General features: G+C 39.9%; 2 protein-coding genes across 3 annotated transcripts in view; one reads left to right on the forward strand and one right to left on the reverse strand.

Moving 5' to 3' along the window:
- slc49a3 (solute carrier family 49 member 3) overlaps positions 1-10,475 on the reverse strand; it is an 18,910-nt gene extending 8,435 nt beyond the window's left edge. Inside the window, exons 1-5 of the mRNA XM_079671348.1 lie at positions 9,997-10,475; positions 5,738-5,896; positions 3,053-3,269; positions 1,062-1,224; positions 377-483 (exon numbers count right to left, since the gene is read on the reverse strand). Coding sequence (XP_079527474.1) covers positions 377-483; positions 1,062-1,224; positions 3,053-3,269; positions 5,738-5,896; positions 9,997-10,170 — 820 coding nt within the window. The 5' untranslated portion in view covers positions 10,171-10,475. The remainder of the gene's footprint in view (positions 1-376; positions 484-1,061; positions 1,225-3,052; positions 3,270-5,737; positions 5,897-9,996) is intronic.
- A 60-nt stretch (positions 10,476-10,535) lies between these two features.
- Positions 10,536-25,841, forward strand: part of pcgf3 (polycomb group ring finger 3) — an 88,043-nt gene continuing 72,737 nt past the window's right edge. The window contains exon 1 of one of the 2 annotated variants that reach the window (XM_079671489.1): positions 10,536-10,555. The gene's annotated coding sequence lies outside the window, so the exon portion shown is untranslated. Of the gene's footprint in view, positions 10,556-17,906; positions 18,031-25,841 lie in introns of those variants that run through there. The other variant, XM_079671486.1, reaches the window with a different exon arrangement.

Genomic DNA, 25,841 nt, shown 5'->3' on the forward strand with positions numbered 1-25,841 from the left:
AAATGCTTCACAAGTCCGCCGGTATGCATTTCAGATGTTTGCCGCGCATGCGTACCAGCGTACCAGTTATGTGCACCCCTCGTTATAATCATTATATCACAAAAACATGTATTTCATAATAAAAAGACTGATGAAGTACATTCAGCAAAGCCCTGACAGGCTCCAGTACGTCCAGATCTCTGCAGCCAGGCTGCTCACCCCCACTAAGCCCTGGCACCACCCACATCACCCCCTACCCTCACCCACCTTCACTGGCTCCCGGTCAAGTCACGCATCCAGTACAAACTCCTCCTGCTAACTTACAAATCTCTTTACTCCCTAGCCCCTCCATACATCTCTGACCTCCTTCAGCCCTACACCCCCTCTCATCACCTGCGGGCCTCCGACAAAGGGCTGCTCTCCATCCAGCGCTCCAGCTGAAAACATTTGGCAGCAGAGCCTTCAGTGTGGCAGCCCCCACCCTCTGGAATCCTCTCTACTCTGCTATCAGGAATGCAGACTCTCTGGACACCTTGAAAAAACACCTCAAACACCATCTGTTCACTCAGGCCTTTGGCCTCAACTAATAAACAGTACTCAGCAACCTGTTCCCGTTTGTTTTCTTCAGCCTATGTATCTGTATGATTATTATTACTTTCTTTTGTTTTGTTTTGTTACTTCCCATTGTAAAGAGTCCTTGGGTTTCGTGAAAGGCGCTATAGAAATTGAAATTATTATTATTATGTTTGATGCTTGGGATGTACAAAAAACCATCCAGTACAGCCCTGGTTGTCAAGAGATGCTTTTGTAGTAGTTAACGTTGGATGACTCTTTAAAGTTACTACTTAGAAGGCAGAAGATTGCACATATTAGAACGTGTGAAGTTGTTTTGGCCGACTGAGCTCAGCAATCAGTCGCCTATTAACCCTCCATCACACACAGAGCAATATCAGTATTCACTGGAAGTCTAGTTCAACATCTGCAAAGTCCTGCCAGGAGATTGAAAACATTTAGAACTAATACAGTAAAACAATGGACAATGATACTAGTGAGAATTGAAAGTTAACCCAAATTAAAAAAGCCATGTTAAAAAGATAGGTTTTTTATTTGCTTTAGAACATTTCAAGGGAGTTTGCTGTTCTAAGAAAGAAGTCTCTTTGTGGCTCACCAGGTTGGGGATGTCTCTAGATGTTTGAGTCATCCATGGAGAGAGGATGCTGGCCAGCAGCATGCCCAGAGGGTTGGCTGAGGAGAGAAAAGAGAAACTGGTTTATGTCCTGTGGTAAAAGTACTACAAAGAGTTTTAAAGCCTGAAATCTGTGCCGTTTTGCTTTTTAAAGGGAAAGTAAAATGTTCTCTTATGGCTTAGTCTTTGGCAGAGGTGGGAAGTAGTTGAGTACAAATACTTTGTTACTGTACTTAAGTACATTTCCGTGGTATCAGTACTTTACTCCACTACATATTCTCTGACAACTTTTTATTTTTACTTCTTACATTTTGAACACAAATACCTGTACTTTCTACTTCTTACATGTTGAACACAAATACCTGTACTTTCTACTTCTTACATGTTGAACACAAATACCTGTACTTTCTACTTCTTACATTTTGAACCCAAATACCTGTACTTTCTACTTCTTACATGTTGAACACAAATACCTGTACTTTCTACTTCTTACATGTTGAACACAAATACCTTTACTTTCTACTTCTTACATGTTGAACACAAATACCTGTACTTTCTACTTCTTACATGTTGAACACAAATACCTTTACTTTCTACTTCTTACATGTTGAACACAAATACCTGTACTTTCTACTTCTTACATGTTGAACCCAAATACCTGAACTTTCTACTTCTTACATGTTGAACACAAATACCTGTACTTTCTACTTCTTACATGTTGAACACAAATACCTGTACTTTCTACTTCTTACATGTTGAACACAAATACCTGTACTTTCTACTTCTTACATTTTGAACACAAATACCTGTACTTTCTACTTCTTACATGTTGAACACAAATACCTGTACTTTCTACTTCTTACATGTTGAACTCAAATACCTGTACTTTCTACTTCTTACATGTTGAACACAAATACCTGTACTTTCTACTTCTTACATGTTGAACTCAAATACCTGTACTTTCTACTTCTCACATTTTCCAAACAGGCTGGTTCCTTTAGTCTGAATGTGTGTTTGGTGGCGTGATCATTATTATTTAGAGTCATTGCGTGCCTATTGATTTGAACACGATCCGTGTATCCATCATTTCCTGGTCTTCTCTAAAGAAGAGGGACCAATGGAAACGTTGTCATGTTGCCGTTGGTCACCATGGAAACATTCATTAGCTAACAATGACATTATTGTTCTATTAATATAAAGGGAGGTCAGGTACTCTTTTTATTACATGGCTTAGTTGAATACTCAATTGTGATTGGTTAATCCAGTAGTACAGACCGCTGTCAAGGACGTATTGACCGTTCAAACCGTTTGCTTGTCTTTAGTTTTCCGTTGTCAACCATCTGAGAGCAACATGGAGGATTGTAATATTAATTTTAATATATTTGGAGAGCACAGTAATTAAGATGAATTGTTAGTGGCTGAAAAAAAAAGACAAGAGGGAGAAAACAGCGGAGAAGTAACGGGGCAGAAACCCTCAACACGGAGCTGCGGTCCTTTTTACACAACGGTCCAGACATAGACAGCTAACGGCAAAACATATTCAGTTGCCAGTTACTTTGGCATTAGGGCATTGACATCTAGATACTTTCCAAGGTTTTTAAAGCAAGCAACCATGTTTTCAAATCTGTAATCAAAAAGCTCCTCAAAAACGCTATCGAATCAGTTCCTGCCGTTGCTACGTAATTCAAACGGTAACAACGGACTATTTTTCTTTTACTTGAGTAAAGAAGTTTAGTCGGTACTTCTACTTTTACCAGAGTATTTTTAAACACGAGTATCTGTACTTCTACTTCTACTAGTGTGTACTTTTTCCATCTCTGGTCTTTGGACAGATTCGACCAAACCCCACCACCTGCTCTCAGTGACACCAGAGAGTGAATCCCTCACCCATGGAGGCGATGGTGTTGGCGGTGGCGCGCTGGTTGTCGGGGAACCAGAGAGCGGCCATCTTGGCGGGGGTGAAGATGACGAGCGGCTGAGCGATGGCGGCGAGCGTCTGGCCGAACATCACTAAGGGAAACCGGTCAGCAGGGTCAGTGGAGATCCCCGTCCCGAGGAATCGAACCAGCGCCCCGAACATGTTGAGCCACGCACCGAGGATCAGCTGCAGGGAGAACAGGAAGAACAGGAAGAACAGGAAGAACAGGAAGAACAGGAAGAACAGGAAGAACGGTCAAAATGCTCCGACAGAATAAACATTTTGAATCACCTCGGACGGTTTCAAGACAGAATGAAGACCTATCCCCTATTATACTGTCTTTCATCAATATATTATAGGTCTCAGATATATAAAGAACCTGTCTCTGATTGGCTGACACACCAAACAGATCATTGCAGCATTACCCATAATCCCCTCTGTTTCAGCCCTTTTTCCAAAGTGCTGATTCTCTTTCTGTTACTTTAGATGAAAATAAGGAGCCTCTCCCCACGCCCCTCTGAGAGATAGAAGAACTCAGGGGGGGGGTAGATTCTTGATGTAGAAGAGACATGAAGAAGAGGGGACACATGTTGATGTAGAAGAGACATGAGGAAGAGGGGACACGTGTTGATGTAGAAGAGACATGAGGAAGAGGGGACACGTGTTGATGTAGATGAGACATGAAGAAGAGGGGACACGTGTTGATGTAGATGAGACATGAAGAAGAGGGGACACGTGTTGATGTAGATGAGACATGAAGAAGAGGGGACACGTGTTGATGTAGATGAGACATGAAGAAGAGGGGACACGTGTTGATGTAGAAGAGACATGAAGAAGAGGGGACACGTGTTGATGTAGATGAGACATGAAGAAGAGGGGACACGTGTTGATGTAGATGAGACATGAAGAAGAGGGGACACGTGTTGATGTAGATGAGACATGAGGAAGAGGGGACACGTGTTGATGTAGAAGAGACAGAGGAAGAGGGGACACATGTTGATGTAGAAGAGAAATGAGGAAGAGGGGACACGTGTTGATGTAGAAGAGACATGAAGAAGAGGGGACACGTGTTGATGTAGAAGAGACATGAAGAAGAGGGGACACGTGTTGATGTAGATGAGACATGAAGAAGAGGGGACACGTGTTGATGTAGATGAGACATGAAGAAGAGGGGACACGTGTTGATGTAGAAGAGACATGAGGAAGAGGGGACACGTGTTGATGTAGAAGAGACAGAGGAAGAGGGGACACATGTTGATGTAGAAGAGAAATGAGGAAGAGGGGACACGTGTTGATGTAGAAGAGACATGAAGAAGAGGGGACACGTGTTGATGTAGAAGAGACATGAAGAAGAGGGGACACGTGTTGATGTAGATGAGACATGAGGAAGAGGGGACACGTGTTGATGTAGAAGAGACAGAGGAAGAGGGGACACATGTTGATGTAGAAGAGACATGAGGAAGCGGGGACACATGTTGATGTAGAAGAGACATGAAGAAGAGGGGACACGTGTTGATGTAGAAGAGACATGAGGAAGAGGGGACACGTGTTGATGTAGAAGAGACATGAAGAAGAGGGGACACATGTTGATGTAGAAGAGACATGAGGAAGCGGGGACACATGTTGATGTAGAAGAGACATGAAGAAGAGGGGACACGTGTTGATGTAGAAGAGACATGAGGAAGAGGGGACACGTGTTGATGTAGAAGAGACATGAAGAAGAGGGGACACGTGTTGATGTAGAAGAGACATGAAGAAGAGGGGACACGTGTTGATGTAGAAGAGACATGAGGAAGAGGGGACACGTGTTGATGTAGAAGAGACATGAAGAAGAGGGGACACGTGTTGATGTAGATGAGACATGAGGAAGAGGGGACACGTGTTGATGTAGAAGAGACATGAAGAAGAGGGGACACATGTTGATGTAGAAGAGACATGAAGAAGAGGGGACACGTGTTGATGTAGATGAGACATGAGGAAGAGGGGACACGTGTTGATGTAGAAGAGACATGAGGAATAGGGGACACATGTTGATGTAGAAGAGATATGAAGAAGAGGGGACACATGTTGATGTAGAAGAGACATGAGGAAGAGGGGACACATGTTGATGTAGAAGAGACATGAAGAAGAGGGGACACATGTTGATGTAGAAGAGACATGAAGAAGAGGGGACACATGTTGATGTAGAAGAGACATGAAGAAGAGGGGACACATGTTGATGTAGAAGAGACATGAAGAAGAGGGGACACATGTTGATGTAGAAGAGACATGAAGAAGAGGGGACACGTGTTGATGTAGAAGAGACATGAAGAAGAGGGGACACATGTTGATGTAGAAGAGACATGGAGAAGAGGGGACACATGTTGATGTAGAAGAGACATGAAGAAGAGGGGACACGTGTTGATGTAGAAGAGACATGAAGAAGAGGGGACACATGTTGATGTAGAAGAGACATGAAGAAGAGGGGACACATGTTGATGTAGAAGAGACATGAAGAAGAGGGGACACGTGTTGATGTAGAAGAGACATGAAGAAGTGGATTTTGCATAATAGGTGACCTTTAAATAGTGTATGCAGCTATTGCCCTGATATGTTGGAGCTGAATCGTCCCAGTAAAGAACAGGTTCCTTATTTGTGTCCAGAGCGAGGTGTACCGTGATCCGCAGCCCGAGGACGTCCAGCATCCAGGAGGTGGCGAAGCTGAGTGGGATAGCCACTATCATGTAGATAATGGAGAGCCAGTTGATCTGTTCCAGACCCACCTTCAGGAACCGGGCCGACTGGTCCGCCACCGGGGCGAAGCTCAGCCATAACTGGGAGGACACAAAGGACAAAAGGTCAAATATATGTTTTATTTTAGCAGGATACCAACAAACGCTCTCTTTTTTATTAGAAAAATTAATTGAACTTGTCAGAAACTTTTTTTTTAAATAATAATTATAACAAAGAGATGCAAAAAACGTTCAAGGTACAACAAAATTAAAATAAATACATTCTCAAATAGTCTCTGTCATGTTCAACAGGTGCAAAAAGAAGCTTAAAAAAACGTTTCTGGTCCCCCCCCCCCCCTCTAGCGTACATTTTTTCTCACGAGTGTGTGTGTGCGGAGATCCGCGGAGCCACGGCTGAGAAAAGATAAGGCTGAGTGAGTGTGTGTGTGTGAGGAGCCGTTACATCAGTATACTCGTTACGTCACCATACTCAGGAAGGAAAAAATGGAAAAAGAGAAATGTCCAACGAGGCGTTCTGGGTCAGCACAGACAGGTCTTCTCTGTGTTAGAGTTTGACTCCCTACAGGGTGTACTTTGAGGGTTTGTGACTCTGCAGACCGTTCACATGCAGAAAAACCTTCATAACACACAAGGGGACGGGTAATAACCAGAAAAGCATGACATGGGACCTTTAAGATAGTGATCAGATGTCTCTTGCTACAGTCATGTGACCCGGACACGAAGAGGAAATGGCCCGTATGCTCAGCTAACATGCGTGTCCTGAGAGAGTGAAAAGATATAGGAGAAGTAGCCTTTATTTTAGGACGAGTATAATATTACGAAACTGAGACATAATATAATGATCAAGCTTCTGCCACGTTAACACTTTGATAAAAACCTCTTTCGCCATAACCCATGATACAACAGGGCTTATACAGTAACCATGTTCCTGCAGGGCACGTAAACACATCCAAGTGACTGCAATAGCCTCTTTTTGTACGGGCAATGTGACTTGTTTTGTAAAAGTTAGCTTAGTAACCCAAAATCCAGGTTACACACGTATAACAACAGATCAAGAAGTGTGTTTATGAACCTGTATTTAGAAACAGCATTAAAGTGTATTCAATCAATCAGCTTTATTGAAGAGACTCAAGGTCCATTTTTTAAAAGACATTCAAATATAAATAAAAAAGGCAGTTATACCACCGTTTCCACGGACTGGTATCGTACAGCACTGAGTATTAAAGAGGACGAGATGATAGTTAAATCCATCTAGCCTCAACACTACAACCCTCTGTTTGCTGACAATGAATACATCTATTTTAAGCAGTCGAGTCTTCGTGAGCTGGTCAGCTGATTTAGAGTCACAACGCCAGTTCTGTTTCTCACAGAGGAAATGAATAAGGTGGTTAACGTCATCCTTCTTTTCTTATTGTTGAGACCTTTTTCTGTTTGCAGAGTGTCCGTGATACTAGGGCTGAACGATTCATCGATTTAAAATTGAAATTGCGATTTGAAAGGATGCAATTATCAAATCGCAAAGCCTACGATTTTTTTGTTCTTCTTGTGTGTCAGTCATCCACACCAATCAGAAGTGCTGTGCTCCACATGTACCAGTCATTGTTAACCAATCAGAAGTGGCCCATGATAGAAGGAGATAGATAGATTGATCCAATCACCTGCTGACAAGTATTTTTGAAAGTGCCTGCCCTTTTCCAAATGGCTTCCAATGGAGCTTTCCTAGATGGTTTGGTGAGATATGGCCGCATTTTACAATAAACTTCCGTTGGGTCGCTTAAAAACAAATATCGCAAATCGAATCGCAATATCTGTCAGAAAAATCGCAATTCGATTATTTCCCTAAAATCGTGCAGTCTTACGTGATACACATACTTCTGTCTGTGTTAGACAAAACTTGGTTTGCACTTTCACAATATGGTGACGCTACAACGAGACCACGTTTATAGTTTCCACTAGTTTCATATCGTACTGAAACTACGCGCTTCATGCAGGTGCAGAGATTTTGGCTATAAATAATTCCAACGGTTCATAACCAAATAAAGAAAACATGTGATCTTTGATTTGCCATTACATATTATCTTAGTCACATTTAAAAAAGACTATCTGTTCTTAAGATTGGTGTTAATGCTGAGAAAATGAACTATTTGTAAATACAACCGATTTACAAACAAGTATAGAACATTGATTGATTGCCGGTTCACGTCCCGATCAGTCCAAAGAATGACTGAATTGAAATCAATAAATGTCCATCTTTCTTTCTTGAAACAAACCCAAACTTCTCAAACACATTTTTGCAACTCTACCCGAATAAAACGGTCTAAAATGTGCTGTAAATAACTATTATTCAAATTTGAGTAATTTAGTCATTTAGATACTATTGGTATTTTACATTTTAATATTTGCTTCCATACCCACGCCACGCATAATGGGAAATGGCTTTTGGCGCTTCTTCGTTTATAGCGTTATATATATTTGTATTTGTGTATTCGGGATTGTGGGAAACGGTATTTCGATCTCTCTGTCTGTACACACAAACTGATAGAATGACAATAAAGTTGATTTTGACTTAACAATTGTGGCTTATTTATTTCAAACAAAAGCTTGTGGTGTTTCATATTCTGCATGCAGTGTTTCCACATGACACTGTGTGATTTAACACAATGTAAATATGGTTATGGCTCTCAAAATGAATCCTAAATCAATTTACAAGCCAACTACTGTTATTGTTTTTTGTGAATCCCCCCCTGAGGCCTCAGTTTGGACGCTAATGGCGGACTGATAGATGTCTAACTGGCTGTTGTTCGCTCCGTCATGAATGACTGTCGGCCAGCTGAGCTTGTTTTGTGAGAGGGAACAGCCCTACCCCTGGAAACAATGGTGCTCACAGAGAGGACCATAGAGAGGACCATAGAGAGGACCAGTCCCCATGGGAGCTGGGGGGGTGATGGAGGTGACAGACGCTCAGTTTGCCTGACTGAGACGGCACACTTTGCCTCCAGGCTCACTCTGATTATCAATAGCATCTCACCCCGGGGAACTATATCAGTATCCAGGAAACTTAAGGAGGCGCCACATGTCATCGACGCACTGTTCACAGACACACCTGCTTTATCAGTGCAGTGCAGATATCTGAGTAAAAGCACAACAAGCTGTCAGGGATTCAGGTTGCAGCTTTTGTTTTGAATGTGGAAACACAGGCTTGTGTAATTGGAAACTTCTTGGCTTTGTGATTTTTTCCCACAGATTGTAAATGTTTCTGCTAAAACGGACGCTAGGCTGGAGCTTAATGTATGGTGTCTTGGTGTGACCAGACTATTTGAGTAATATTGGGACACTGTACTCAGTTACTGTGAATAAGTAGGCCTACAATGTTGAGGTCATTTCTTATGCTACGTTATACATCTCCTCAACTACAATTTGGAGGCTATACTGCACTTTTCACTCCACCACATTTGTTTGACAACATAAATCAATTAGAAAACTCTGATTGAAAGAAAACAATCAATCATGTTGCTTCATAATAATAATAATAATAATAATAATGTATTACATTTTTATTAGAGCGCTTTTCAAGGCACTCAAAGCGCTTTACAATTACATATTAAACATATTAGACATGTAGTTTGATTCGGTAATATGGCAGCTGCTACATTAGACACACATTAGCAAATATGAATCTTAAGTTTTCCAAAATACAACTTTTATATCTACTATGAATACCACGTTGCTTCGACTTTATTCATTAAAATCTGAGAAAACACAAGCTGCATTTAACACTTAAATGGCTTAATTTGACAGGCTGTTTCCATGTGTATGAAGGGCCTAATAACAGAGTAATATCAGTGTTATATTGGTGTTATATGGGACTTATAACACTGTAACATAGCTGTAATAAAAGTGTAACATGGCTGTAATAACAGAGTAATAGGGCTGTAATAGGGGTGTAATGTTGGGGTTATATGGGATTAATAACACTGTATTATGGATGTAATAGCAGTGTAACAAGGCTGTAAAAACAGAGTAATGGCAGTGTGATGTTGGTGTTATATGGGACTAATATTATGGATGTAATAACAGAGTAATAGGGCTGTATTGATGTGTAATATGGGTGTAATGTACACAATACAAATAAATGAATTGTACACACACACGCACACGCGCACACACACACGTTAACTCACCGTTGCGTTGGAGCAGTTCAACAGACATAGAATTAGCAGAACAAACCACCTCCTCTTGTACACTTTAAAAGATAGCAGTTTCTTCAGCTCAGTGTTCGGTAAACCGGGAATACCACTGGCACAAACCGTTTGAATCTCAGCACCGTTTTCTTGGTTTTCGTCGCCTCCCTCCATTAATACCAACGGTACAAGTTTACCGGCGGTTAGGCTAGGTGGCTAGTGGCTTTAGCTAACACTGTACAACACAACATTGTATCGTTAATGTAATGTAATGTTAATGTAGGCGGTGACAGAGCCGGTAAAAAAACAGAATAAGTCCTTAAAAACATATTATCTCTCCTTTAAAATACAAGCAGTGAATCCATGGTGTTGTCTTGTGATGGGTTATGACATATCTGATAAAAAAAGACGCCCGGAAAGCAGTTTGACGGCTGGGAGAATCGAAACACAAACACCGCTTCATGATGTCTAGGTTCAGGAACAACACTACTGGGAGTGGACTGTAACAAAGATCTTCTACAATCAAGATGAACCACTCCATAAATAAAACAACAGACCGGTAAATACACGTTTTTCTACATTCAAGATTGAAGGCTTTTATGGTCAGGTGTACATAGCTACAGTGTAGTTATGACAATGTAAATCTTAGGTCACAGGCTCCTCCAACAGTGCAACAGATAATATTGCAAGTAAATAAAATAGAAAGTAATATAAATAGTGCCGAGTAGTCTACATACAAGTAATTGGAATATTGATAAGTTGCAAACAGATGAATGTTATGGATGTTCTTTCAAAATGTCAGGTGTTTAATCGTCTTATGGCCTGTGGGATGAAACTGTCCCTTAGTCGGGTGGTTTTAGTCCTGAAGCTGCGGTACCGCCAATGCATATGTGAAACTATAAAACTGTTATGCTGATCAATGGGAGATTGTTGTGTTGACTTTTGATTGCATTTTTGGTTTCTTGTTATTGTAAGTATTTGTAAACAGCTGTGACTAACAGACCCTCGATTTTAGAGTAACTGGCAGGTAAAGTATGACCAGAGGTGGGACGTTATTAAGTACATTTACTCAAGTACTGTACTTAAGTACAATTTTGAGGTACTTTTACTTTACTTGAGTATTTCCATTTTTTGCTATTTTGTACTTCTACTCCACTACAATTATTTAATACTTTGACTTGTAACAGAGTATTACACGCTGGTACTTATTTTTTTACTCAAGTACAAGATCTGAGTACTTCTACTTTTACTTGAGTAACATTTTCAATGCAGGTCTTTTACTTGAAACAGAGTATTACTAAACTCTTGTATTTCTTCCACCTCTGAATATGACTTTTCTTCTCCCTGCTCCTTTCCATCCTGGGTTCAAAAACTGTTTAAAGTTTACAATTGTTTCTTTTAATAATAATTGCCATGAGTGGAATAAACTAATAAATGGATAAATATAATCTGTTGAGCATCAGGGCTGGGACGGTTACTTTGAAATGTACTCTGCTTAATAACACGTGTTGTCTTATTCATGATGACTGCAAAAGGGGGGGTTTAACAATCGCAACATATTTAAAAAGCAAACTAAATGCATTGTGCATGTTTGCATACAGGCTACAGGAGTACTCCATGTTTCCTGTTACTGCTGTTTTATCTTAAGAGTCCACATGGAGGTATTGGAAAAACAAATGCCTCTGTGTGACCTTTGATTCAATAAAATAGCCGTCTCTGAAGGAAAATGTAGGATAGGATATCCTTGACAATGTAACTTGAATCTAATCTAGTTTATTAGACCCATATTATTCGATTTGAATCTTCGATGCATTACGTGTTCCCCACTTGTAAAGCTGAGGCTAATTTAATCGTATCTAAATCCCCAAATATATTTAGTAATCAAAGAAAGGAGCAGATCACAAATCCTAAAGTTTGTAAATAAAAACAAAACAAACAGCATGGCATGTACACAATAAGATAAGATGGACCTTTATTGACCCAATAGGGAAATGCAGGTGTCATAGCAGCAGCAGCATAAGAAAGAAGCACAGATAGTACACACAGGATAATACAAATACAATAATAAGAATAAACATGTAGTAATAGTATGAATTGAGATAACAAAAAGGACACGATGAGAACACATAGAAGCAATTTCAATCATATTTTTCTATTCAACACCTCAAATGGAGTGTTTTGTTAGGAGCAGGAGTACTGTCATCAGTTTGCATGCGTAAATGTTATTGCTTTAAATAATTGTGTTAAGTGTTGTCCTCCAAAAGGTGATGTTTCTTTATTTACTTTCTGTAGCTGGTAATAGGAACAGAGTGAGAGGTCTTCTCTTCCTGATCTTCTCTGAGCACTGAACACGCCTCCTGTCTTTAACCCTTTGTGAGTCACTGTCAGACAAACTTCACACTGAAACTGCTTCATCGACACATTCCTCTCAGGTCATGTTCGCTTTCTCTTTGACAACAGCTGAGGATACTAAGAGGCAATTACTTTGCTTTGCTTGCTCAAGGTTCAAGGTCCAAGGTTCAAGGTCCAAGGTTCAAGGTTCTTTATTTGTCAAACGAACATAGCTACAGTGTAGTTATGTCGATGAAAATGTTGTGTCACAGACTTCTCCAACAGTGAAACACAAAACACAGATACACTGAAAAATATAGATAAATAATTTTTAATTAGCAGCCAGATGAATATTTTGGATGTTGTTTCAACAGTTTCATCACAACTGCTCTGTGATGATTTGGATTGTCAACCAAATCCTTTCATTTGAGGGCCTTCTTTAAATGAATAAAGAGTGGGCTTATTGCTGTTTAACAAATGTGTTCAATTTGTATTCATCTATTTTGAAGGATGAACATTTATTTTGAGGTCTAAGTATTTCCCCTCACTTCCACTCAGTCTGCTACATATAGGACTATAAAGTAACCAGTATAAAGTGTAGAGCACATTTGTTACAGCAAATCCAAAGATAGCCTAATATAATTCAAGAAGTATGCACACAAATATTAAAATATACAACTAGAAAGTATTTAAACAACATTTACAAAATACACATAGTACCAGTAACAGTTTAGCGATAGCAGCCAGGTGGAAGTATTAAAGGTGGAAGTATATATATTCCACAGCTATTTATGGTAAATATATTTAGCACATTGTCTTTGTTGTTATATGTGTGTGTGGGGGCCGTGTTTGACTTTATATCGTAGGTGGGACCAAGTCATTGTTTCACAAGTATCAAGAATTTGCACTCAAGTCAACGGTCCTAAACTTTTATTATTGAGTCATAAGAAGTGAAAAAGTACTCTTCACTCATTTCTAACTTCACATTTGTCACAAAGTGTGTAGCATCGCATCGTGTTCCAAGCAAACACAATGATCTCTTTTCTTATGCATCTTAAATCTCTTTGGTTGATTTGTGCCTCACTTTGGAAATAACATACTTTTTGAATTGTTGGGCTTCGTGCCAAAAGGTTTCAAAGTGAAGTCATTGGTGTGAAAGTCGTAATGCAAGTCCTTTTGATTTTGTGGAGTCTAAAGTCATCATTTGTGGCTAACATCGATCAAAGAATCTTGTTTCTTAATCTCTTTTTTGCAAAGCCATTTTCCTGAATAAGCTATTTACGCTCTAGGAGGAGCCCTTGCTGCTTTAAACTTCCACCATTTAATAATTATGGACGCCACTGTGCTCTTGTAAACTGTCAAAGCAGTACAAATATATTTGGTAACCTTATCTGTCGCTCAATGACATGTTTTCTTTACCTTATGGCTCAGTGTTGCTTTGAGTGGTGAGCTTTTATAAAGACAGCAGGTGTGTGTGTGTGTGTGTGTGTGTGTGTGTGTGTGTGTGTGTGTGTCTGTCTCTGTGTGTGTGTGTGTGTGTGTGTGTGTGTGTGTGTGTGTGTGTGTGTGTGTGTGTGTGTCTGTCTCTGTGTGTGTGTCTGTCTCTGTGTGTGTGTGTGTGTGTGTGTGTGTGTGTGTGTGTGTGTGTGTGTGTGTGTGTGTGTGTGTGTGTGTGTGTGTGTGTGTGTGTGTGTGTGTGTGTGTGTGTGTGTGTGTGTGTGTGTGTGTGTGTGTGTGTGTTGTAACTTCAGAATGAATGGAGATCAGAATACTTAATTTTCCCGGGGGGGAAATTGGGTGTTGTGACGGTTGCTTCATTTTAAAATGAAATAAATAATAGATAAATAAAAGAAATAGAACAAAAAAAATAAGAAGTAATTGTAAGAATGACCGAAAGTAAAAAATAAAATATGGTATTTTTACAAACATAGGAAATTCAAACGATGTGATTTTGTAAGTACACAATGATCAAATATATAACTTGACATTTTAGCTGCGGGAAAGTTACATATGACACCTTTAGCACATGCTGTTCCTTTTTAAACTCCATTTAAGGTTTTATAAAGCATTCCACTTGAAACAGTGACTGAGAGGAAGTCGTACATGAAGTTTCGGTGTTTGAAGACAATTCAATATCTTAGAGTATAGCTTTAGGTTACATTAGTCTCAACCTTAAAAATCACACTTATCTATAAATCCCTCGTACTGTAACCTCTTTATAGGAAGATCACCGGCCCTGGGAAGTAACTCCGTCTTGATTGAATTAATCGAACACAGCCGGAAGCTTTAAATCGAGTTACTTTGCATCCTGCACAAAAAGATGCTCTGTTGTGCTGGAAGATTTCAATTTCAACTCTTGAACAAAAACACATCTGTATCAGCGTGAGTCTGACTCATCGGTGCTCAGCAGATGTTAGTCTGTGGCTTTGCTAAAACACACATGTTGGACTCTTTGTGTTTCAACATCATTACTTCCTGTTAGGAGCGCGCAGCGGGCAGCCAGCCATGTTTCGTGACAAAAGTTCCCACTCACACTCTTTTAGTTTAACCACAGCAAATCTTTACCAAACCCCTGACCTCTTAACAGAGGCCATGTTCGACTTTATACCTACGTGCATATGGACGAGGATGAGGGCCACGTGTGATTTCTTTTGTTAGATCTGAACAAAAGTGACATTTCTGTTACGAGTTCTGAGAAACAAGTCAGAATTAAAAGAACAAAGACGTGTGAAATTCAGAATTATGAGAACAAAGACGTGAAATATTCAGAATTGTGAGAAAAAAGCCGTGAAAAATTCAGAATTATGAGAAAAAAGCCGTGAAAATGTCAGAATTATGAAAAAAAAGTCAGAATTCAGACTTTTATAATTCTATTTTTGTTTTGAAAATCTCATTATCAGAAAAACAGTTAAAATAAGTTCCCTTTGGTCAGATCTCCAAATTTTTGTTCAGACGTCTTCCTAATCCTCTTCCAAACAGCCATCCCTTGTGTTTAAATGTGATCGGTCTAGAATATTCTGAATATTGGCTCATCTACAGAAATACATTGATCTGTTGGTACAGTGCCCTCCATCGGTGAGTTTAGAAAGATATGGAAAGCATACATTTACGTTTCTCTGGAAGTTTGAAGTCATAATGTTATGGTTTAAGATTTGCAACTTAGTATTTTGAGGACTTTTTCCAGACAAAGTGTAATAACTTGCGCAAAGGAAGTTATGTTTACAGTTTGGTTCGGAGTTCTTCAGCAGGTTGATGGAAACGCCTCTCATCCATGTTTCTTTGAACTTGGTGGAAGTGTGTATTTCTGTGCTGAGGAAACGTGGAGGATACCCGAATGATGGGGAGTAAACACACGTTACTTGTCACATATGGAACAGGCCATGGAGGCGCTCTGTGCCCTCCGTGTGCACTTCTAGTTTCTACCTAAAACTGGGTTGGATGATGGAAAATAAAATGTACAATCTGTATATTTGAGGATTTATTGAGGAATGTTTTGGACTGAGTATTTTTTCTCAAAAGAAAAAACGGGATGAGTGATACAGATTCAGGATGAGGACATGTTGTAACCTTAAAAATATTGTTTTTTTTATACAACTAATTTTATTTTGGAGAAGTGTCACATTCACAAGAAGAGACGAACTGACTGTATACCACATGTTGCACATTTTCACTTAGAATTACAAAAGTATGGCACCGCTATTCAAATGATTAAAATAAGAAGGCAATCAAAACCAAATGTTTATTTCATAAATAATTTGACTTGAAAAGTTAACGTTTGTTTTGATCACAATTGTATTTATATTTCTCTCTTCATTTCTTAATATCTTTTAGTTTAATTGTTTTACTCTGTACGACAAGGCAAGTGTATGTATAGCACCTTTCAGCACAAGGCAATTCAAAGTGCTTTACAGAAATGAAAGACATTAAGAAACATATTATGAAATGATATTTAAATTAAAACATTAATTTAAAAGCAAAGATACATGAGTCACAGTGCAGTGTGAGATACACACATCTGAAATGTTTAGTTCTGACTAGTTTTCTTTGACCTCCCTTTCTTTCTACTTTCTGATTTAACTTGTCCTTTAGTTATTTCAAGTGTTTCATGCTAAACGAACCCCCCTTTGGACAATTGTAATCTGACCCCTTGGTACCTTTTAGTATTCACCGAAACTATTCCTCTTTTTTATTTTTAAATGCACATTAGTTAAGTTTACCTTGTCTTTCTCGGACTTTTTTTGGTATCCTCCGTGAACCAGGGTCTTGAAACCAAAACGGATTCCTGCACCCCATGATATCTTTTTAGTTTTCGCCGATCTATTCCTCTTTTATATGCATTAGTTAAAGGTAGGGTAGGTAAGAATGGAGAAACCAGCTCGAGTGCGCTAGAATTTGAAAATAATACACAACCGAAAAAAATCTGCCCCTTCCTTCAGACTTTCTTAGAGAGCCCCTCCTCCAACACACACGAACGCACACATGACCAATGAGGACACCAGATAAGTTTGTGCACAGATGGAAGGCTGACAGGCAGGTAGGCCATCCAGTTACTTTAGCCGGGCCGGCTCAGATGATTGGTCGTGCCTTTTACAGCGCCACGGCTTCCACAGATGACATTTGTTATGGATTTATTGTCAAAGCATTTAATGTATTCATTGCTATCGGGATGTTAAGAGCATTCCATGGAATATAACAAAGTGTTTCTGAAGTGAATTACCTACCCCACCTTTAAGTTGAAGTTGTCTTTTCCAGGACTTTTTTGGTGTCCTCCGTGAACCAGGGTCTTGAAACCAAAACGGCACACGTAGGGGACTTTAACCCCAATACACGTAGGGGACTTTAACCCCAATACACGTAGGGGACTTTAACCCTAAATATAAGAAGCCTGAATATATCAATTATGGCATTTAAAAACAGTCATTAAAGAGCCAAGATACCTATGTACCCCTGATGTCCATGCATTATTACATATTATTATTGTTATTATTATTATTATTATTATTATTATTATTATTATTATTATTATTATTATAATTATTATTATTACATGTGTTGTATTGTATATAATGTTTGATGTACATATATTTCGTTGAATGCATGAAAAATAAGATTAGTTAGCTGTAAGTACATTTTTATTCACTTTAAATGTGATGGATTTGATACAGATATTTACTAATTCACATTCAAAAGAAGAAATGGATAATATTATCTTTGTATTTATGTATCTATTTTTGTTTACTCTGTATATTTTGATTTGATTTATTTCGAATGTGTAAAACAATAATACAACAAAAATAATAATAATAAGTAAATGAAACATAATAATTATTATACTATACAAACTTAAGTGTCGAATTGATAAACAAAAACATTACTGACTCTAAATTATATAAACAAATGAAATATATGTACCTGTGTACCCCGGATGTCTGTGTTTTGTGTGTATTTAAGGTTTGATGTAGGCTACATATATATTTTCTTAAATAAAGGATATAGATAATAAAATCCCTTGCACTCAACAACACCCCCCCTTCCCCCTCCACCACCTCCGGCTTTGCTTCTGCGCATGCGCACCACTCCACCACTGAGTGCTGTTCGGCCTGTTCCGCGGCCGCTCGGTCATTTTCGCCTCTTTGTTGTACTGATAGTGGATTTAACTCGGATTCAACCCAATATCCAGCGGACCGTGCTGCTCCCAAACAGGTTAGTTCTTCTTACTGTTCTGGTTCTGTCCATAGTCCGGTCCTCAGTGGGTCTGAAACTGGCTTACGGTCCCGGTTTGTGCCCCCCCACCTCCTCATTTTTCGCATGTCTCTTTCCGCCTGGTGCTATACGTGTTGTTTTATGTGTCTATGGGCTGGTGTATGGCGGCGCCGGGCCCTGCAGTTGCACATAGGGGATGGGGCTGTTTGAAGAGGGGGAAACCGTGCATGTGAAGCCGGGTTTAACGCTAGGAGAGCCGGGGTGCACACGGTTATCCGGCCCGGGGAAGAGGCTCAATCCCCGCCTCTCTCCCTGCCTGTCTCGGCATGTTTAAATACAACATTGTTTCTCTCACCAATTCTTCCCCATGGTCCACCATTAAGGCTCTTCCTGTTGCCGTCCAAAGTTCAGTGTTTGTGTGTGTGTGTGTGTGTGTGTTACTGTGTGTGTGTGTTACTGTGTGTGCAACATCTTCATGAGGTTGAGATTAAATCAAGACAACAGAAAGTTGGTGCATTTTTTTCTTCTTCGGGGTGGATGTCTCCCCTCGCCAGACTGCTGCTGCAGCGAGGAGCCTGTGTGACATTGTGGTGGGGGGGAAGACATGCATAGAGCAGCCAACAAGTCTGTGCAGTTATTTTGGGGGGGTGGGTTAGAGAAGATGCATCTGAATGATCTTATCAGGACAGAACCAGGGTTCAGATTCAGGGGTTTCCTCAACTTTTGCAACACTGGAAGCGTGGCTGGGGTGGTTATCAGGTCGAAAGATGTAGGGGTCCTAGGTTTAAGCCAGGTTTAAACCTAGGACCCCTACACCTTTTGTGGGGGTAGAAGATGCATCTGAATTAGCTTATGTCTCCCCATGTTACTTATTAGATACTTTATCAGCACCAGGGTTTAAATTCTGGGGTTACCTCAACTTTTGCAACACATGGCCGGTGTGATTAGCAGGTCAGAAGATGGAGGTGTCTTAGGTTTAAACCGGGCTTAATGGGGGGTGTCTATTTATAAGCATTGTGGCAACACTTAAACAATCTCTTATTAAGTCCTTTATGTGTAACTGAGTCCCTTTACTTGACACTAAAAGGCTGTAACTAAGGAAACTTGTCTCTGTGCTCGTGTTGGTGAGTTTGAATAAGAGCAGGATAGTCTATTGAACCGTTTTGTGAAAAAAACCCACAATCAAAATACATTTTTCTTTCTTTTCTTACATTTTGTTATGGATGCTGGATCCTTAAATTGTCTTAAAACACACTGGCACTTTTTCTCACATGTCCCCATTCTCCTCTGACTTGTCTTTCTTCATAGATACTGACGTTTTTCTGCTAAAACACACATTTCTATTGGAACTATTCTGGCTGCGGTGATAGAAGGTCAAAAGATAAAGGGGCCTTGCGTTTAAACCTGGCTTAATGGGGGGGGTGTCTATTTATAAGCATTGTGGCTACACTGTCAAATCTGTCATTGGGTAATTTATGTGTATTTGAGTCCCTTTTTACTTTGACACAGTTGTCACATTGATTTGCTGGAGAAGGCATTTCTCTGTGCTCATGGCAGTGAGTTCGAACAAGAGCAGGATTTTTGTGATGTGATAAGAAAAGCCTCCAATGCACAAACAGAGAAAAAACACCCTGGGCGTTAAAGTTTTGAAATGAAAAACATTTGCACAACCACAGATCTCGAACTCAATGAGGCATGAGGTGTAATCTGAAGAGTTTTTATCCAGGCTATTGAACCGTTCGGTAAAAAAAACAACCCACATCTATATTTCTTTCTTTTCTCACGTTTTCACTTTTTGTTAGGAATGCTAGACCTCTTGGCACTTCTTCACACATGTCCACATTCTCACCCGTCTTTCTTCACTTACGGACACGTTGCTATTGGAAATACACCTTTTATTCCAAAGGTTTATAGGACAGACATTATTTGATATGCTGAATAGCTTTCATTTCAAGGTGCAGTTGAGACTTGCTTCACATTTTAATACCGTCTCTTGAATCGCTGATGTATTAACTCTGACGTGTAACCTCCTCGCTGTCTAATATCTTTGACTTTTCAACCAAATGAAGAGCATAAAATCGATGCATGACTGCACTTTTAGCCACAGACCTTCACAGTGAGCAGGAGAATGTAAGAAGAGTTCAAGCTAGGAAAGACTATTGACATTAAGGCCGCCTCAGGCACGTTGGCAGCATCGAACAGGAGTGTTGAAAGTAACCGAAGAAAATACGAAGCTCCAGAACCTGAATATCCTGCTAATCAGTTTATGCTTTTCAAAGTGTGTAATTGTTTTTTGTGAGCTTCAATCGCCTCAAATCCTGCAACACGCTGCTACTAAACTACACCCAGCGTGCTTGTGTTTTAACAGCGGAGCGACTCTGAGGCTTTACACCATCACAGAGGAGGGAGATCTGAGTCTAGCTTTCACTCTTCTTTTTTGATTATGCTTTTTATTTTGGTTTTCTTTTGTAAAAGTGTACCAGCTTGACACCAGAATCTAAATCTTTAGAGCATGAATGAGAAGTGAGAGGACGCTCCTGTCTGCCACAGCCGATGTAAACAGCTGGACCGTTTTGTTTGTATGATAAGATGCCCCCTTTCATACCTGTAAGCTAAAAGAACGGCAAGGAAAAAATTAGGGCTGCAACAAACGACTAATTTGATAATCGATTAATCTATCGATTAATGAAACGATTAATCGATTATTCGGATCGTTAAGGTTTAACTGTACTACTACTTATATCAATACTGCTTATCGATCCGGTCCTTTCAACGATAGTATTAACGGTTCTTTTGACAAGAAATAAGGTAAACTAACTCAACAAATTGTGAACAAAACTAACATTGCTTTTTATTTTAATTAAATGCATAATATTTCACATCAAAAGAAACAACAATGTTTTAACAAATCATATTAAATAATGTGATGACAGAACTGTAAACAGAATAGCTGAAACTTTAACAAAATAACTAATTCAGTTACCTCTAATCATTAACCTATGTTTTTATAACTGAGTTAACTCTGCGTGTTGCTGCTAGCATACATAACACCTGACGTGGAAAGGTTACTCTTGGAAGGGGCTACAGAGCTACTAGAAAGACAGCCGAACCCGGTGCATTTCTCCGTCTGAATGTGGTGCACTTTTGCTAAATGTTTAGACAAATTGCTCGTTTTACCGCCTTTATATGATAAACTGTTATTGCAATTTTGGTAACGAGCATTGTCCACATCGAGACGGATAAAGTTTAACCACACCTCGGAGCGCGTTCTCTCCGCCATCTCCTGCGTGTGTGTGTAAACTGCCCCGCCCCCTCGCAAGCAGGCGGGGGAGAGATCGCTCGTCTGAATTCGGAAGATCGAAAATACATTATAGACGCATTTTGTAGTCATATATTGCATATTAGAAACTGAGTTGGCGACACTAAGACTGCGATATAATGTTTATGTAGCAATAATACATAACATATGTTTTTAAATGTCTCCTGTACCCATACAAAAGAGCGATAACGTTGGAGCTTAACGGGGTGTAGAACACATGTGATGACGTCACCAACGAATCGACGACTGAATTAGTTGCCAACTAATTTGGTAATCGATTTTAATCGATTAAGTCGATTAGTTGTTGCACCCCTAGAAAAAATAATCTCTTACTTTTGGGATTAATTTGTGGGGCATTTGTTTTTTGACTGACAAATCCACACATTTAAAGACATCCCGTGGACTTTGAGCAACAAGGATGGACATTTTTCCAATTTGTCTGACATTTCTAACGATAAATCCAGAAAAGAATGGCGATATGAATCGATAATGAACCTTTTGTTGCGACTTTAAAGCTAACCCTGATCTTGCTGGGCTCCATTCAAAGCCCCCTGAAGGACCTCCCCGTCCTGAATGATGGTTCTTGGCCAGCTGAATGTAACTTGGCTCGTGCTGAACAGATCACATATGATATGGCTGCTGCGTAACACTGCACACACTGGCCAGGCATGTCAGGTTTCTGCTGACTTTGCAGGGAAGCCCTAATTGACCTGCAGCTTTTTTTACTGCACAGCTGACCTCTGACCTGGAATTAAAGAACATCTCATTAGTTTTTTTTTTTATGCTACGTCAAGATTTATTGTGGATAATGTCCACACATTAGGAAAAAGGACATTTTATTTTGACCTATTATCTCCACGCTCTGTTAATGGTCCCACTGGGCAGCAGGGATATGGCCTCTATAGGGCGAGAACTGCTTGATAATTAAAAAAATGTGATTTGAAACTCTGGAAAGATGCATTAGTCTTTTTCTTGTGGCAGGAAATGATCGCAGGCAGCTCTGTAAATTAGCTACTGAGTATCTGTGGAGAATCCCTCCGACAAATCACGCTGCAGTTTAAGGAAGCTTTTTAAATCCTCAGCACTGGAGGCTCAGTTTCTCTTCCTCAACACAGTTTCTTTGAGCATTTTGTAAGAAGTGAGAAAAGATTTCTGTTGAAAAAGAAAGCGAGATTACAGTTTCAGTCTTCAGAAATACTGTGAAGTCAAATTAGTGCTTGAACCGGTTAGCTCTACTCTGTTAAAGGTCGGTAATTCACTTACAGGTGGGGTAGATAATTCACTTAAAGGTGGGGTAGGTAATTCACTTAAGAAACACTTGTTGTTATATTCCATGGAATGCTCTTAACATCCTGATAGCAATGAATATATTAAATGCTTTGACAAGAAATCCATAAAAACATCATCTCTGGAAGCCGTGGCGCTGTAAAAAGCACGACCAATCATCTGAGCCGGCCCGGCTAAAGTAACTGGATGGCCTACCTGCCTGTCAGCCTTCCATCTGTGCACAAACGTATCTCGTGCCCTCATTGGTCATGTGCGCGTTGGTGTGTGTTGGAGGAGGGGCTCTGTAATAGGACTGCGCGATTTTGGGAAAAAATCGAATTGCGATTTTTCGGACAGATATTGCGATTCGATTTGCGATATATATTTTTTTAAGCGACCCAACAGAAGTTTATTGTAAAATGCGGCCATATCTCCGGCTAGGAAGGTCGTATCAACGTGCTCCCGTCTCTAGCACCCCCGCAGCCCGAGCTACGAGTGAAAGAACTAAACTTACATTAAACTTCCGTTGGGTTGCTTTAAAGTCAAGCTTCAGTTTTAGATTCACCCTGTGATAGAAACATGTGATGGAGCATTACTAACCTGACTCAGACGGTTTGTTTCACCAAACCATCTAGGAAAGCTCCACTGGAAGCCATTTGGAAAGGGCAGGCACTTTCAAAAACACTTGGCAGGTGATCGGATCAATCTGTCCATCACCTTCTATCATAGGCCACTTCTGATTGGTTAACAATGGCTGGTACATGTGGAGCACAGCACTTCTGATTGGTGTGGATGACTGACACACAAAAAAAAAATTAAAAAAAAAAAATCGCGATTTCAATTTAAAATCGATTAATCGTTCAGCCCTACTCTGTAAGGAAGGGTCAGATTTTTTCCGGCTGCGTACTTTCAAATTCTAGCGCACTCGAGCTGGTTTCTCCATTCTTACCTACCCTACCTTTTAAGTTTTCACACCAACACTCACGTATCCCCCTGCAGTGTGAGGTGTGAGTCACTGACGGTGCTTTCTGTTGTAGCAAAATTGAGCCATGTTTAATTTATTTACCGGACACCCCTTAGTACTTCTAATGTTTCAATACATAGGTCTGATTGAAGTAAATTGAGTAGGAGGTCTTTCATCCCGCAGCACTATTGAAGTCCTGACCACACCATACATTTTAAACCAGTACAATTTCTGTCTCAAATCAATTAATTTGTAAAAGAGAGATGGGCAGAATTTGCATCAGTTGTGACTTTCTTTGACTTTGACATGCACATTTGCACCGTTCACTATCAGCAAGCAGTCTTAATAGTGTCGTTCTTTAAGGGATTTAAAGTAGGTCCTGGCAAGCTGGTAACATTGTTCAACCACAGCCCACCGAAGACATAATATCCAGTATTTTCCTGATTAAACGCTGATTCTAGACGCTGTTTTTCCCCACCGTCTCTCAGCTGTTGTTTTTATTTTTTTATTTTTTTTTTAAAGCCGATAGCAGGTTCCTTTGAGCAAATTACCATGAGGAATAAAGAAAGCTAGGGAATCGGTACTCATGGGCTAGCGCGTTAGCTCATTAGATAGCGTAGTTTACAACCAAGAAGTTTTAACGTCTACAAGTTTCCAGAGCCACATACTGATCAAAGAAGTCGTGGCTTTGAACATAAAAGTACTTGAGTTAAAATACAGGGCAGAAGAATATAACAACATATTTTCAGTCTCATGAAATTCTATTGTTGTCGTTCTTATTTTAAATCAGAAAGCAATTACACTACACGTTTTGCAAGCAGTTACAGAAGAATAGTTTCTGAGCCAAGGGTTACTTTAGTACAGTATTGAGACCAACAGGAGTAAAAACCCCTCTAAATCCAATAGTGCTGCTGATTCATTTTCCTGATTGCTATTTGGACAAGAGGACTTGGAACTCCCTCGTGTCTAAACTACATGTTGGCAGTGGGAATGAAAGCGTCTCTTTGCAGCCAGAACACAGAGGAGAGTAGGAAGCAGCGTTCAGAACCGAGGAGGACGCATTAAATCAGCGCACATTAATATCCTGGGGTTAGGTGAGGCCGCGCTGGCTGTGATTCACGGCTTGTGCTTTCACTGATTGTATCTGTCTTGTGTCAACATCTTGAGTAAGCGGCCGTCAACAGGTCGGGTGAATTTAAATGGTTCGCCTCGCTTTTTATGTTGACACCAGCTGGACAGATTTGAAGTGGAGAAAACATCCTGGGTTTCAGAAGGCTATACTCTTTCTTTTTATGTGGGTTTGAGGTCCTGTCTGCTTTATTCCTGAGGTGTTTCTGAAGCGTAGAAGTCACTCTTAGGGCTCCTTGGTATATCTTTGAGTTTGTTTGTGATGTTCAGCGCTGACGGGATAATAAAATGGAGCTAGGCGGCTTCCAGACTCTCTTGAAGGCGCAGACAGTTTAATGAAGACGGTGTACTTTAAGTGTTTGGAAGCAGAAAGATGCTCTGGAAGGGTCTCTCTTTGGCTTCAGGTGATGTTACCAAAGGGTTGAAGAATACTAGGCATTATTTTTAATCAATTAGGAATCATTTTGTTCTTAACTATGTAAGGACAAATAATATTACCACGTGTTCAATTATGTTTGGAAGGGGATGTGACAAAATAACAAATGGATATGCATAAACACGGTACACATGTGTTATCATTACAACTGGTGTGATGATTAACCAGAGAACAGTTAACAATTTAATGCGAGAATATGCTAATTTCCTAAAATACCCACCCCTTCTTTAGGCTTCTTTAGGCAGCATTATTGAAAGTATTCAAAATTGTGAGTTATTAATCTCTACAGTGCAAGTTACACGTGTGGGTTTTGTGTACATTCGTATTGACCGGTTACTTATAAGTTCATCAATGCCTGTCTCATTATTGAATTTGTATCAAGTTTGATCATCTTGTAAACCCATGTGAGTGTTATATTAGCTTGTTGTGCTAAAAGATATTTTATGGCTACTATTTTATTGATGTAAAATGTGTACAAATGCTAGTTTGGTGGGAAAAAAACCCGTCCGTTTGTCTGGGTTAGCCCTCGTAAGTTCCTGAGCAGTTTGAGTTAAAGCCAAAATCCGGATGTCGCTTAATTCATTCATTAGCGTTAAAAGGTTGGGTTTCTGACACATGACGGCCAGGTTTCTTATATTTAGCCACTGTAGCATCCACAAGTCGTTCTCCACCAACACAAACTCTGTACGCCCAGGATC

This window comes from Notothenia rossii (assembly GCF_949606895.1).
Source record: "Notothenia rossii genome assembly, chromosome: 3".
In the NCBI taxonomy this organism is placed as follows: domain Eukaryota; kingdom Metazoa; phylum Chordata; class Actinopteri; order Perciformes; family Nototheniidae; genus Notothenia; species Notothenia rossii.